Here is a 14,377-nt window from a genome sequence, read left to right as displayed (position 1 = left end):
GGGAAAAAGCTATTGGGCTAGTTTTATGGACTTTTGGAAGACCTGTAGCTTTTCTCAGGTGAATAGATCATTATGTTGATCTTAGTAAAGTAAGTTAAGTCGTGATAAAAATTAAAAAAAAAAAAAAAGTTAAGTCATGACATTAGTCTCCGTGGGGGAAAAGGGAGAAAAACTCGGCAGTGATGGATAGACAGTCCTTCTATTACTGGAAAAGGTGGGTAATTTGGATGTCATAAGTAGAACTATATTGGCATTTATGACTGAAACTTTCATTTTGAGGGAGTCTTTGCAAAGGGCTTTGGATCTTAAGATCAATAATGATGTCTTTGAATTTGGGTGCAAGCATTCATTAGATTCCATGGGAAGTCATTATCAAATTTGAGAGTTAAAAAACCAAGACAATTATGAAAAATATTACAGGTTAGTCATCTTAAAAGGGGATTCTTTATCACTTTTCCCTTTATTTTATTAACAAGACATGCCTGCTTAATGGGTGTATTGATTTCTCATCTATTATTTGTGTTATCATTTTTATCGTGCGTGGGGTTTTAAAGAAATATTGGTTGATTATTTGTTGTGTTGTGTGATTACAACGTTTTATTTTTTATGCTGGGGTTTCGAAAAATTTCTATAATATTACATCTGATCCTTAATATAAGACTTTATTTGATTTTTATTTTGATTTTAAATATAAGACCCTAATCCACTTTGTTTCTCATATTTTTATATTTTTTCCAAAGTAATCATTCTAACAATAGTAGTTTTAGATAACAAACTTGATTAGTAAGGATATTTTAGGAAAAATAATATTTATTCATTACAAATGATTAACTTAACTAAATTTCTTAATTTCTCCAAGTTAGTCAAGTGGATCTTATAATTAGGATCGGAAGTAAATGAAAAATAGTAATTCTCCATTTAAAAATTTTCAAATACATCAATAATATTATCGGGACATACAATAATCCAAAATCCCAAAAATGAGACATTTTACGTGGATTCATGCTTTTAATTTCTTATATTGTGAATGACTAGTTCTTTCCATTAGAGCCTACTTAGTTGGTGAGGTCAAATTCATTTTAATCCTAATACTCCTCCGGTCCTTAATATATGACCTAATTATTGAGTTAATTTTGGTCTTAAATATAAGACCTATTTCTCATATTTATCAATTTTTCTTAAATTATCCATATAGATACTTCCTCAACCATAATCAAATAGAAGAGGGAAAGAGAATATTAAAAAAGATGATCATGGTATTTCAGGAAAAACATGTCATGTTTCTTATAATTAGCTAACTTATCTAACTTTCTTAATCTAATCAAATTAGTTAAATAAGTCTTATATTAAGAACCGGAAAATTACTTTGATCAAATATTTTTTAACCAAGAATAATTGATTATTCAATATTACAACAATTTTTAATTGTAAATTTTTTGCAGGTTGTGGCATCTATTTGCTTCAGATAAATTCTCTTGGTAAAAGGTGAAGCACCCCAGCGAAATCAGTTCAATGCAGCTGAGGACCCACTTTCGCGGTCGTGTTTAGTTTTCATTTCATACACGGCAATTTCCACTTTTCAGCAAGTGATTAAAAAAAAAAATCAATTTCAGTAAGCCGACAAAGTGTTGTTATGTGAAAATTTGGCACACTTTACTTTTCGGAAATCCCGCGTTCTATGAATAATGAAATATTACCTCTAGAAAAGGAGGGAAGGGAAAACGCAAGTGGAGAAAGCAGGAGGAAGGAAAACGGGGGATCAGAACGCAATCTCAGTAATCAATTAGTTTGACTTTTTTTTTTTGGGCGTCTCTCATTTTTCTCTCTCTTACAGACCCTGGGAGTCGGGTATCGCGGGGCTGCGATGAGTTTTGGTTAAAAGTTAAAAGCTTTCTGGTTCCCCCTGGGCTGAAATCTGAAATGCCTGTGGAAGCGGGAACAAAAATCCCTGCAAAACTTTCAAAAACCATACGCTCTCACTAGTCCTCCCAACATTTATCTCTTCTCGTTTTTTTCCTCCTTTCTTTCTCTTCAATCTTGAAACTCATTCTCCCCCCCATGTCCGATCAAGAGAATCGCGGGAGGGCCACTCGAGCAGCCAAGAAAAGGGCCGCCGCCGCCATTGCTGAACTGCATGTTGCCACCAAGAGGCGCGTGGTGTTGGGAGAGCTGACCAACTTGTCGAATGTTGTTGTGCTAGAGAAACCATGCCCTGGGGAAGAGATTCAGAGGGAGAAAAGTAGCAGAATCAAGAGAAAACTCAGGAAAGTGCTCCCCACAACCGCGGCGCCGCCGTCCAACCTCAATGACGCTGATGACCCTCAATTGGCTGCGCCTTATGTTTCTGATATTTACGAGTATCTCCGAAAATTGGAGGTAAGAGGGTGCGGCTTCATTTGTCGCTCGCCTAATTTGGTATATAAGTTATTAACTGAGTTTTATGGGTTGTTATCACAATCTTAGAAATTATACATGTCGGTCACTATTTTTGTGTATAAGGAGAAGACTAAAAGGTTAAGCTTTAATTTCATTTTGATTTTAATACCGGGATCGACGTCAAATTTAGAAGTCAACATCAGGATATATTTTAACCTAGTTCTTTATCTGGTCTTCAACATGTGAATGGTTGAATCTAGTGATTTGTTTTTTTTGGTCTGATATATATATTTAGCATCTTCACTTCGCTGTTATTTTGCTTTATGGATGATCACCATAAGCTTTTGGTGAATTATATACGATTTGGAATTGACAACAGCCTTTATGCAAATTCTTTTGACCAATTAAATTGCGAATTCAGGCCAATGACTTGGATTTCGATTCTTTACCCGTTATGGTTATTGGCATTTCTGGAAAATTCCGCCATAAAGCTCTCGGGCTGTGAAGAGCTTCCATTTCTCTGAAAGGGCCTAACTTCAATAATTTTAACTTTTTGGGTCAGGCGAATCCCAGAAGAAGACCGTTACCTGATTACATAAAAAAAGTTCAGAGAGATATTAATCCTAATATGAGGGGTGTTCTGGTAGATTGGTTGGTGGAAGTTGCAGAGGAATACAAGCTTGTTTCAGACACTCTTTATCTCACCGTTGCTTATATCGACAAATATCTCTCTATAAATGCTCTTAGTAGGCACAAGCTGCAGTTACTGGGTGTTTCTTCGATGCTAATCGCCTCGTGAGTGATTAAATGCTTCACATTCCTTAAAATCGAGATACAGTTTTGTTTATCATCATCATCATCTCCATGTCTTACTGCTTAATTTTTCCTTTTTCGTTGTGCCACTAGGAAATATGAGGAGATCAAGCCTCCTGAGGTGGAAGAGTTTTGTTATATTACAGACAACACATACACCAAGGAAGAGGTGATTTTCGTCTTTCATTCTGCTTCTCATATTTCACTTTCTTTTTAGTCTTTATTAACTTGTAACGGCCATATTGATTCTAAAGGTTGTGACCATGGAGGCTGAAATACTCAAGTCATTGAAATATGAAATGGGATATCCTACAGTAAAGACATTTCTAAGGCATGAATGCTTGACTGATATTTTGTTTCCTATTGCTTTGAATAATATTTTCCTAGTTGTACAGTTGCTCACCTTAGAATTTTTACTGTGTCTGCAGAAGATTCTGTAGATTTGCTCTGGAGAATTATGAGGTAGGACGGTCTGTCATTGACACAATGCCTCAATTTGTCACTGTTGGCTATGTCATGTATGGTAAGTTCACAAGCGTAACACTCTATTTTTTATGATACAGGCTTCTGAACTCCAGTTTGAATTCCTCACTTACTACCTTGCGGAGCTCAGTTTGTTGGATTATGGTTGTGTAAAGTTCTTGCCTTCTTTGGTGGCCGCCTCTGTTGTATTTCTTGCTAGGTTTATGTTAAGCCCAAAGACTCATCCTTGGGTAATAACTCGGTGTTATAACCTTCTCTTGTAACATTAACTTCAACTCTGGAGTCAATTACTAAATAATAAATTTTTACAGAATTCCACGCTCCATCTACACTCAGGGTATAAATCATCTGACTTGAAGGACTGCGCATTGGTCATTCATGACTTGTATCTCAGTAGGAGATGCGGGTCTTTGCTAGCTGTAAGAGATAAATATAAACAGCATAAGGTAAGATTTTGAATTAATTCCTACCTTCTTCTCCCACCCTCTTTTCTATGGGCATAAATTAAACAAATGAATGAAGTTTGTCATCCCAATTTTTAACGTTGGGGAAGTTAGTCTGATTCCTGCTGCATTGGTTGTTTTGAAAACAGTTCAAATGTGTTGCAACAACACCTTCTCCTCCAGAGATACCTCTTTCTTATTTTGAAGTTACAGAGACAGATCACTAGGCAGATGTTTTTCAACTGTTGGTGGAGGCTGGGGAGGCGAGTTTTCAACATCAGGAGGTTGGATTTTTTAGTATGATGATCATTGGAGTGATTGCCGCAGTGCCAAGCCATTATGCTAACTGACTTAGATTGTAGTTTGTGAAGCGTTTTAGAGTATTCTTTGGGAAAATTCTGTCGGTGTTGGTTTATTTGTGTGTATAGGAGAAAGCTAGTACCAATTTCCTCCCTTGATTGCTCTCATCTACAATGAGCGAAATGTCTTATTTAGCAAGCAGTCAGTGGTTGACCTTTACTTGTACAGAACGCTATCTCCTACTCTTACTTCCTTCCCTTGTGGATAATGACTGGTAGCTTTGTATTTTTCTTTGCCTTTTTCACTCGTTAGTTTCATGAGATTCCATTGGCATTTTATGGATTAGGCTCGGTTGACTTGCAGCATTGCAACTTCACATATTTAGGTTATGGGGATCGATTATTTAAAGCTAAAAGCTATCTCATTGCTAGTCAGCAGAATTTGTGGGCGCCGAGAAGCATGAACTGAGAAATTATTTGATCTTTCCAAAAAAAAGGAAAAAGATACGTTGTTTTGATGTGATATTAGAAATCTTACGTTACAACTCAGGTTGTAAATCCCCCCCAAAAAAAGAAAGAAAGATGTATTTTATTAGTATGTACCTCTTTTCCAAGTAAATGAAGAGATAAGCCTCCAATTCATTATTACATAAGTTTTACAAACAAATTTCAAATTGTTCTCTTGTTGAGAAGCCTTGGTGATTTTAAGATAATACAGTGATTAAAAGGAATTAACTTACACATTATCATGCATATGCATAGCCAGTTAAACATTAATAAGAATGATTTCGGCTAAACATATGCACCTACTCATATTTGGAATGATATTGATAGGGAATACGTGTTACAGAACAGTAAGAAATTTCAGGCATTGGATTAATTTCCCACAAGGTAGCTCAAACCTAGAACAAGCATGCATCTTCGCCACGTACCACCCAGCACAATAACTCTAAGCGCTGTGTCCAGTGCGGCTATGCCAATTTCCGGAGGGTGTCATCTTCCATTTCCATCTCTCCTTGCCAATGACCTGGGCGAGCGCAAGCAGAAAGGCAAAGGCCAGTAATAATAATGTTGCCAATGGCGCTGTGCAGAAGCTATAAGTAGTAATAATTAAATGATAAATAGCTGGGCACTACATTCGGAAATCCAAGACACACACTATGTTGTTTGAAAAACAAGCAGCAACTTTATCGCCATCTTTGTTCCAACTCACTTCAAAGATCCCACCGTTTCCTGTATATGTTTTCACAATTTTCCCCTCCTTCAAAGACCATATATGCATGCATTTATCCATGGAGCCACTTGCCAAATATTCACCATTTGGGCTGAATGCAATGGAATACACAGGATCCCTGAGTTGCAACATCAAGCATCAGAATATCACAATTCGGTAAAAATATTGCACGCCCACCTTGATCATTTTCAAGAAAAGAAACAAATTCTGATTTCTGCTAAACTAACCATTTCCAATTAATTTGAAGGTGTCTTTAAACTGGAGACATTGGTGAACTTTGTAATTTGTATCAAATAGAATCTGGCTGAATTTCTCATGGTTTTATATTGTTTTTCCTTCTCTGTGAAAATCAGGCTCCATTCTTTTTTATTATTTCAATGCCCACCAGTTGTAAACAAGTCTTCTTATCCTGTTCAAACATTTTCGTTTCGACAGTTTATGTGGAGTATGAATAGATAGATGGGCTGAAAAATTTGAGGGCTTAGTGATATGAAATTCAGCAAGTTCCATAGATGATAAATACAACACTGCATTCTCCTAATAAAAATAGGTAAAAACAGAACAAATCTTATTCAATTTTAGTGTATGTATTAGCATAAATGTATCCATGCATTCGTGCCTACATATGCACGAGGGTGAGTGGGGCTGTGTTGCGATTTGATCCAGCATACGTACCTATGACCATTTAAGCTGCAGAGTACTTTTCCCAGATCCACATCCCACAACTTTATCGTAGAGTCAAAAGAGGCACTGCTTAAAAGAAAATAGTCCCAGCAATAAGATTCAGTTGGCTATTAATAAACAGAGCATTCACAAGAAACTACTTATACACACACACCTTAATGCCAAGCTCACGTACTAGAATAGAAGCAGATTTACCTTGCTAGAACTAATGGCTGATTGGGATTGCATGTAGCGGGGCCAGTAGGACTCCACCGAAGGGTATATATCTCCTAAGGGACCATAACTTCGTTGAGAAGAGCTTTCAGCGAAAACATGAAAAAAAACTAGATAGCAGCCAACATGTTTACACACCTTAACATGTTCCTTCAAATCATGTAAATACTTGTCCTGCTTCAGACTCCAAATCTGCATGGTAATTTCACTAGTCAATTAAAATCCTTAAAAGCACAGTTTCAGGTTTACACTTCCTCATGAACATTTTCATAATATCTGATCACGGCTTACAAAGGAGGTACTCTCTCTCTCTCTCCCCCCCCCTCTCACACACACACACACACACACAGAGATGCAATGTGCTTTGCAAATCTAAACTTATGAGACTATCAACACAATTAAAAATAATAATAATAATAATCGATGTCTCGTGACAACATCCAATTATCTTCCACCAGATCAGGCTATTTCCATTGGTCTCAAATTTTTATAAAGCAAATGTATGCTCCACCCTAGTGTGCTTGTGATATGACAACTAAGCAGACAAATTTAAATATTTCATGTTGAGTACTTTGGCAGTGTGATCATCTGAGCAAGAAGCCAGAAAAGAGCCTGTTGGATCCCATTTGATAGCATTAACTTCACCCTGAAACAGAAGATATTTGGAATTTCTTGTTAAAATTAATGCAGAGAAAGAACTTCCCATATGACCAATGATAAATACAAACATCAAGATGGAAGGTCATAATGTCATTACACAAATTACAAAAATATCAGAGCGAACTAAATGACTAGGGAGATACCTGATGCCCCGAGAAAGTTTTGATGGGCCGATTCTCTCCAATTTTGCAAACATATATCATGTTATCTGTGGAACATGTTGCAAACGAAACATTGTTTCGCCAATCTACATCAAGAGTGGGTGCTGAAAAGATTCCAGAATAATTATTACTACAGCGGCAGCTATAGGGAAGACGAGTTTTATTCAATCAAAAAATATGCAAAAGGCAACTTACCAGAGTGAAATTCAAATTGTTGTTTCCATTCCCCAGTCTTTATATCCCATACAATAGCAGTTTTATCAACGCTGCCGCTAAGAAGATAATCCCCCTTCTTATTCCATTTCAAAGAGAAGATTGGACCTTTATGCTTGTTTAATGTGCTCTTCAAGTCTCCTAAATAATATCACAAGCAAGACATGAGTCAATAACATGGAGTCATAGAGGACAAGAAAAACAAGATTCATAGTTAAAGAAGGCGACAATTCATGAAAGACATACAAATTTTCAGTACAATAGTATGAAAAATCTTACCATCTCTACTCCATATTCTTGCCTGACCATCATAAGAACCAGTTGCCAGTAATGTCCCATCCCCCTGCATAATAGAAGCATAGTAGAAACATTTCAGCTAGGATAAGAAGAGGGAGACAGAAAAAGAGGCGGAATTAGCATCCCAAGACAAATCAAGACTAGAATTACCATTGCAAGATTTTAAAAAAAAAAAATGTAAAAGTAAATTGTGAGTGTGCAAACCACTATACTGTTAAATATACTTACATTCCAGTCAAGTGTCGTCACATCCTTGCTTTTCTCACTAGTCCTTCCTTTAAAGTGCCTTAGCACCACAACATTTATTGGTTCATTCTGTACGCTAGTGTTAATAGGTCCTTCTGTAATTTTCCAAATCCGAGCTGTCGAATCTCCAGATCTAAATGCAAATAAAACATTATAATATTTTCTTAACATGAATATTCCCAAGAAAAGACGTTAAGTAATCATGAAAAAAATGGTACCAATAGTACAGTTTCGTCTTTGAACTATTTTAATTCAGAACATCTTTTACGCAACATTATGACTGAAGATTCTACTCGCATACCAGCTCTATGCAATCATACTATCATGTAATTTTAATTTCTAAAACCAGATCCAGAATATGAGAGCTATAACTAGTTCATGACATCAATTAATATCTCAGATTTACAAACAAAAATTTGAAGTCCTGGATAGCTAAAATTATTCTCAAATGTGTACCGAGCTGTTACGAGCCTAATGAGTGGGACACAAAGTTAAATTTGATAAATTAGAAAAAATAAAAGGACCGTTATATGAACAGAAACAAAATCATGAAAACAAACTACTCTATTATTCAAAAAACAGCATGGAATTATTTAATTAATGGATGAATACCATCAGTGAGGAAGCATTTTTGCTATGTCTCGTTTATAAATTTTCTTGTACTCACCCAGATGCAAGAAGCGAGCCTGATGGATTCCATGCACAAGCGAAAACCTGTCAGCATTAGAATGATTTTCAACATGGCATACTACAGTGGGGAAGCAACTAGAAAATAAAACAGATAAGTCCAAACCTCAGAGGTATGACCTTCCAAAATTTTTACTTCACAAGTTGGAATCTCACTAGGCAAAACTGTGAAGCTTTGGGAGATCTCCATTGGCTCAGGTCCTACGCCATAAAAATTTTTACTTGCTTTCGAGGATGCTATCTATCAAAATTAACAGCAAACTATAAACAGGGAAAGAAAAAAATTATGTATATTCACCTCCACAGGTTCCATTTTCTATATTTTCAGCTACAATCTTATCTTCATCCCTCGCCGCATCATTTTGATCTGAATGCTGTATTTCTTTATATTCACCCTTTTCTTGTTCTGCTTCTTTTTCTAGGTTTGTTTTATCAATTTCATGTTCATTTTCCCTTTCCTTGCTCTCTTTGCCCATTTCCCGAGCTTGTTCACTTGCAGTGTCTTGACTGAAATCATTCGCCTTCTTATTTGCTTCAAGCATATGCTGACGTAGATTTTCCCTTTTGGCTTTGACCATATTGTGTAGTTCTTTTGGATCCTTTGTAATAAGGTCAAGAGGTTGTAGAAATGAGAAATCGTCATCTGTGTCTGCATCACTCTGGATATACCTAACATAGACACCAATCAGCTTAAGGTCCTTAAGCACATAATCAGCAAGTTATACAGAACCGAAATATAACAAGAATTAAAAATCTTACACCACTCAAGTTCGCCTCCAGCTCAATATATTGAATTCCTTTCTGTATGAATGTTACAAGAGCACCTGGTGGGACTAAATTACCATCAATTCTGCTTTTATCAATCCCTGCCTCATAGCCAAGAGCAAATGCTGAATGGGTAAAACCTGACACAAGTCAAACATTTAGAAAGACGTGAGAGAGCTTTTTTTTTTTTTTCCTTAAAGAAAAACGCACGGATGTTAAACTTCACTTTCTATCAAAAGAAATGAACAAATACTACCTAGGAGGGAGCCGGCACGAATTAACTTTCACCATAGTAGGCTTAAGTAGTTACATGCAGAAACAAATCAAGCAAGAGAAGTTGTTCAAGAAAACAAAAGAAGAAGTCCCAGACATATTCATTAAATTGACTGAATCCATAAACAAGTGCGGCAAGAGGTTTATTTAAGCGGAGGAGCGATTGTTTCTTTATCTGGAGCCATAGCTGCTTAGAAGTTTTCTGTCCCTAAAAATGTTTACATAACAAGGTGAGGAAAAAGAGTAGGAAAAACTCCCAACGCCTTCGTTATAAGCTGTCGCATTCTTGGATTATCAAAACGGGGATTTAATTAAATATGGAAAGAAGGACATCAACCTGATTCGTGAAGATAGCGGAAGATGAGGTAGTTAAGCTCAGCAGAAGTGATTGAGATCATCGCAGTCGATCAGTGGTTCAAGCTATGCTTTCTGTGTGTTGAAACACAGATTCCGAACAGAGGTGAGCGTTTGCAGTTTGGGACAGGGAAGAGGCGCAGTGAATGAGCTATTGGGCTGGGCTCATGAACAGCTAAATTCACAGCACCAACCAATCGGGTCTGTTCTCGGGTTGGAACCTATACCCACACGTGAACCTATTAACGCGTCGCGCCATTTGTTGAGGACAGTCATGGGTAGGCCACGAGCCAGAATTGGCCCATCTGTCCCCATGCCGCGCATGAAAATTGATTGGGCTTCTATTTAGTGCTCTATTGAGCAAAGCTTCCCAGTTAAAATATCGTGTATTTTTGTGGATTCCATTGCATTTTTCTTTTCGACTTTTTCCTCTTTTTGTGGTCGAACATCCCAGCGGATATGAGATTACAATATGGACGCTAGAGAATAAGGAGGCATCAACGGACAAGTTAAAGTAAGGAACCACCTTTTTAAATGATCAAGGCAAGGCAAGCATACATCGCCAGTGTAAATACAACGTCTAAATTATGGTCTTGCATAATATTCCAGATAAAACAATACTAGCTCATAATCTAATTAAATCATGCTGTCATCCGCGTAGAAATGCATGAAGATGTGGGACAATTGAAAAATTGCCCATGTTTTTCTTCTTCTTTTTTTTTTTTCCGACGAAAAATTGCGCATCTACATCAAATACACTGTGGAAAGGATTTAGATTATGCATATTGATTGATTGACTTTCCCCATTATAAATTAAAAAAAAAAAAAAAAAAGGGGTAAGGCTTACTACTGTTTACTCTATTGTTTCAGTGATTTTTTTTTTGGTGCCAACTATAAGTTACAATATCCAGATTATTTACAAGTTATTAATGATATTACAAACGAAAAATCGATGAAAAAAATCCACGTTTCAGAAGTTTATTAAAAGACCTGACATTTGGAGGAAAAAAGCAGTATCATTAAAGAAAAATATACGCAAATAGATTAATAAAGAAAAATAATACTATCTGTTATGGGGGGGAACGAAAGCAATCTTTTTGACAGGTTTGAAACAACGCTATAAAATATAAAAGGAAAAATTACACTCAGGTCCCATAGAGCACAATTAATATCAAAAGGATCCCTCAAAATCGCGAAATGATTTTGAAGTCCCCAGGAACCTGTGTGTAATTAATTCTAATTATGAAATTACGTAGTTACTCCTGTTAATTTGAACCTATTTACAACCTCAACAGTAGCTGTTAACAACCCGAGAAGAGGTGGTTAACAACCTCAACAACGCCCCTGGCATTCCACAGAGTGAGTTGTCATGAGCACTGCCGAGGTTATCAATCACGTCTTCTCGGGTTGTTAACAACTACTGTTGAGATTGTAAATGAATTGCTGCAATAAAATTAACAGGGATAAGTAGGTAATTTCACAATTAGAATTAATTACACACAAGTCTCTAGGGACTCCAGAATCATTTTGCGATTTTGAGGGACTTTTTTTATATTAATTCAAAGTAGTCTTACGCTTATATTCATTATAATATACTACCTCGGCTGCTTTGTATAAAAATATAAGGGATATTTGACTACTTTGAATTGATTAAAAAAATTTATTAAATTAATTATTTATAATAAATAAGTGTTGTTTTTCTATAAAATATCTTTACTAATCATGTATCTTAGTTAGAACTATCATATGATAAAATATTTAAAATGTGCAACAACTACATGCCACTTTAAAAAATAAATAAATATAATAAATGAATTGGATTTTACATCTAAAATTAAATTAAATGTTAAACTGATTTTTATCTTTACTAACATAATCAACTTAAGTACTTCACATTTTCACCCAAATAAAATTAATTACCTAGCATCTTCATCCAACAAAAATCAATTACTTAACATCGTAAGTCTCCTATGCTTGGAAAAACAATCGTTAATTCGTTGTATCGCCTTCTAATCAATAATAACCCCGTAATAAATTCCCGTGACTTCGTATTCCCGATTACCGGTTTGCCGCTACATTTTCATTGTGTTGTTTCTGGAATAATAAGTAATCATAATTCGAGAAGTTTCTGGGAGCTGATCCGTTGTAGAACAGGTGGGGAAAAAGGTAGGTTGTCAGTCGCTGCCAGTCTCACCGTTGATCTTGCTTTCAAGGTAACCATTCACCTGTGATCGCCCGCCTACAAGTTCCATCTATTCAAATACGTCGCACCCGATCCTTTCTCCCCGCACTTCTCTTTCCCTTTATTAAATACTCATATATCTTTTTTTATGATATTCCTTTTACCCTATACTCGACGGGAGGTATCGCAGTTTCCCCACCGTTTTTACATTTTCGGCCGGAAGCGAGGACGAAATTCATTTCCTCCAATCAGGGATTTAAAAATGAGCGACTCAGAAATCACAAACACAGCTTCCGCACCGGAGCAAGGCTCCACGGAGGCTCGGTCGCAGGGCAATCAAGACCAAGCTGCCGCCAAGCCCGACAGACCTGGCGGAATCTCATTCAGCATATGGCCTCCCACCCAGCGTACCCGTGATGCTGTCGTCAATCGCTTAATCGAAACCCTCTCTACGCCCTCCGTCCTCTCCAAGCGCTACGGCACTATGCTTCCTGACGAGGCCTCTTCCGTCGCCCGCCAGATCGAGGAAGAGGCTTTCACCGCCGCTGGTGGTTCTGCCTCCGCTGAGGACGACGGCATCGAGATCCTCCAAGTCTATTCCAAGGAGATCAGCAAGCGGATGCTCGACACTGTCAAGGCCAGATCCACTTCTGCCTCTCAGCCGGCCTCTTCCGAAGTTCCTCCTTCGCCGGCAACCGAAGCGACCTCCGGGGCTGAGTCTCATTCTTGAATGGCCATGATAATATATTAGTGTGTCTGGTAATGGTATGTTAGGGTACCCTCAACGAGGGATTATATCTCATGCCTAGATCTACCAGTAGATGTTTCTTATTTTAAAATATGCTAGTCGCGATCATATATTATCCCTTGAACATCCTGTGTTTTTTCTGGGATTTGTTTCCATTGTGTACCAAGTAACTTTTATATATTCTATCCGCCTCACATCACGGTTTGCCGATCCAGTTTTCTTTGCTCCGTTTCCCAGGGCACTTCATTTTCTTACAACAGCAACAAAAACCTTATCCCACTAAGGTGGATTTTCTTAAGCTTATTTATTTTTACAGTTGATTTGTCCCCATCCATTCATTTGAAAAGCGAGGAATTAGGGAAATTGGCGATGGTCATGGCGTTACTATGGGTTGTTGATGTATGTAAATTGTTTCTAACATTCGAATTTCATTCTGTTTATTCTTAAGGAATCCTAAGCCTCTTTTGCTTGGAGAAATCTTTGTGTACTATGTCATATATACTCTACCATAAAAAACAAGGCTCGTGTCTGTGTAATGTAGTGTTCAACAGTTCATCATCTTGTTACGTCCGATCACATGTGAATGCTAGATACATTCACTTGTGATGTTGCGCTTGCTGAATTTTATAGACACTACATGACTGCTATCATACGCCCAGAGGCTGTTGAAACCTCAAGCTGCATGTTGAACTGTTGTGATAATGATAATTACTAGAGAAATGGTTTGATACTTGAGCGATCCTGTTTCTCATTTCCTGAGCAAGTTGACTTCTCCGTCTTCTTTGAAATATTCATTGAGAGAAACGTTTGATGTGTCTTTCTCGTAAACCATTTGTGAAAGTTAGAGTTATCGGTAATTTGAAATTATACATCCTTGTAAGCAGGTTTTTATGTTTTCCCTTTTCTTTTAATGTGATCAAGCCCTTGTCAATTTCAATTTCTTTGGGCTTGCCGTCAATCACCATAGGAGTACATGCTCTGAAATGTACTTCATGCATTGCAATTTACATCAGTTCCATATAGAGGTGATCAATATTCAATGATGGTAATTCTTCTGTTCTGCAAGCTTGTATGGAGTTTATTGTCTCAGATTATATATTATGGCAGCTGTTTTAACAAGGGTAAAGCATATCTTTTTCTTTCCCTGCACGTCATCCAGTAACGCGTCTTTGTAAATTTCTGTTCTGTGTCATTGCTATGCGGGTCTTAGGTATTCTTCCTTGGTTCTTCTCAGGAAGGTTGACGA

General features: G+C 37.0%; 3 protein-coding genes across 4 annotated transcripts; 2 read left to right on the top strand and 1 right to left on the bottom strand.

Annotated features, from left to right (window-relative positions):
• The first annotated feature begins 1,775 nt into the window (after positions 1 to 1,775).
• On the top strand, positions 1,776 to 4,748 carry LOC114729742 (putative cyclin-A3-1). The gene is made up of 8 exons (XM_028916773.1): positions 1,776 to 2,376; positions 2,939 to 3,171; positions 3,283 to 3,358; positions 3,444 to 3,520; positions 3,618 to 3,651; positions 3,753 to 3,902; positions 3,984 to 4,118; positions 4,265 to 4,748. The coding sequence occupies exons 1-8, from the start codon at positions 2,059 to 2,061 to the stop codon at positions 4,340 to 4,342; spliced, it is 1,101 nt and encodes a 366-aa protein (XP_028772606.1). The 5' UTR covers positions 1,776 to 2,058; the 3' UTR covers positions 4,343 to 4,748.
• A 281-nt stretch (positions 4,749 to 5,029) lies between these two features.
• LOC114729740 (WD40 repeat-containing protein HOS15-like) lies at positions 5,030 to 10,328 on the bottom strand. 2 transcript variants are annotated; one of them, XM_028916770.1, is made up of 14 exons: positions 10,185 to 10,328; positions 9,569 to 9,714; positions 9,108 to 9,468; positions 8,916 to 9,010; positions 8,790 to 8,836; positions 8,105 to 8,255; positions 7,859 to 7,922; positions 7,562 to 7,720; positions 7,349 to 7,470; positions 7,117 to 7,191; positions 6,684 to 6,737; positions 6,528 to 6,601; positions 6,324 to 6,398; positions 5,030 to 5,766 (listed from the first exon to the last, which is right to left on the bottom strand). In XM_028916770.1, exons 1-14 carry the CDS (start codon positions 10,243 to 10,245, stop codon positions 5,547 to 5,549), a joined length of 1,704 nt encoding a protein of 567 aa, XP_028772603.1. In that variant the 5' UTR covers positions 10,246 to 10,328; the 3' UTR covers positions 5,030 to 5,546. The 2 variants fall into 2 exon arrangements, with proteins under 2 accessions (XP_028772603.1, XP_028772604.1); XM_028916771.1 differs by lacking the exon at positions 10,185 to 10,328 and having other exon boundaries at positions 9,108 to 9,478; positions 9,569 to 9,697.
• A 2,223-nt stretch (positions 10,329 to 12,551) lies between these two features.
• LOC114729734 (MFP1 attachment factor 1-like) lies at positions 12,552 to 13,608 on the top strand. The gene has a single exon (XM_028916766.1). It carries the CDS (start codon positions 12,646 to 12,648, stop codon positions 13,111 to 13,113), a length of 468 nt encoding a protein of 155 aa, XP_028772599.1. The 5' UTR covers positions 12,552 to 12,645; the 3' UTR covers positions 13,114 to 13,608.
• Positions 13,609 to 14,377: the final 769 nt, after the last annotated feature.

Source organism: Neltuma alba, unplaced genomic scaffold, assembly GCF_004799145.2.
Source record: "Neltuma alba isolate B1F8T4 unplaced genomic scaffold, ASM479914v2 tig00012667_pilon, whole genome shotgun sequence".
Lineage (NCBI taxonomy): Eukaryota > Viridiplantae > Streptophyta > Magnoliopsida > Fabales > Fabaceae > Neltuma > Neltuma alba.
The sequence above is the reverse complement of the archived record's forward strand: the minus strand, read 5'-3'. Positions and strand labels throughout refer to the sequence as shown.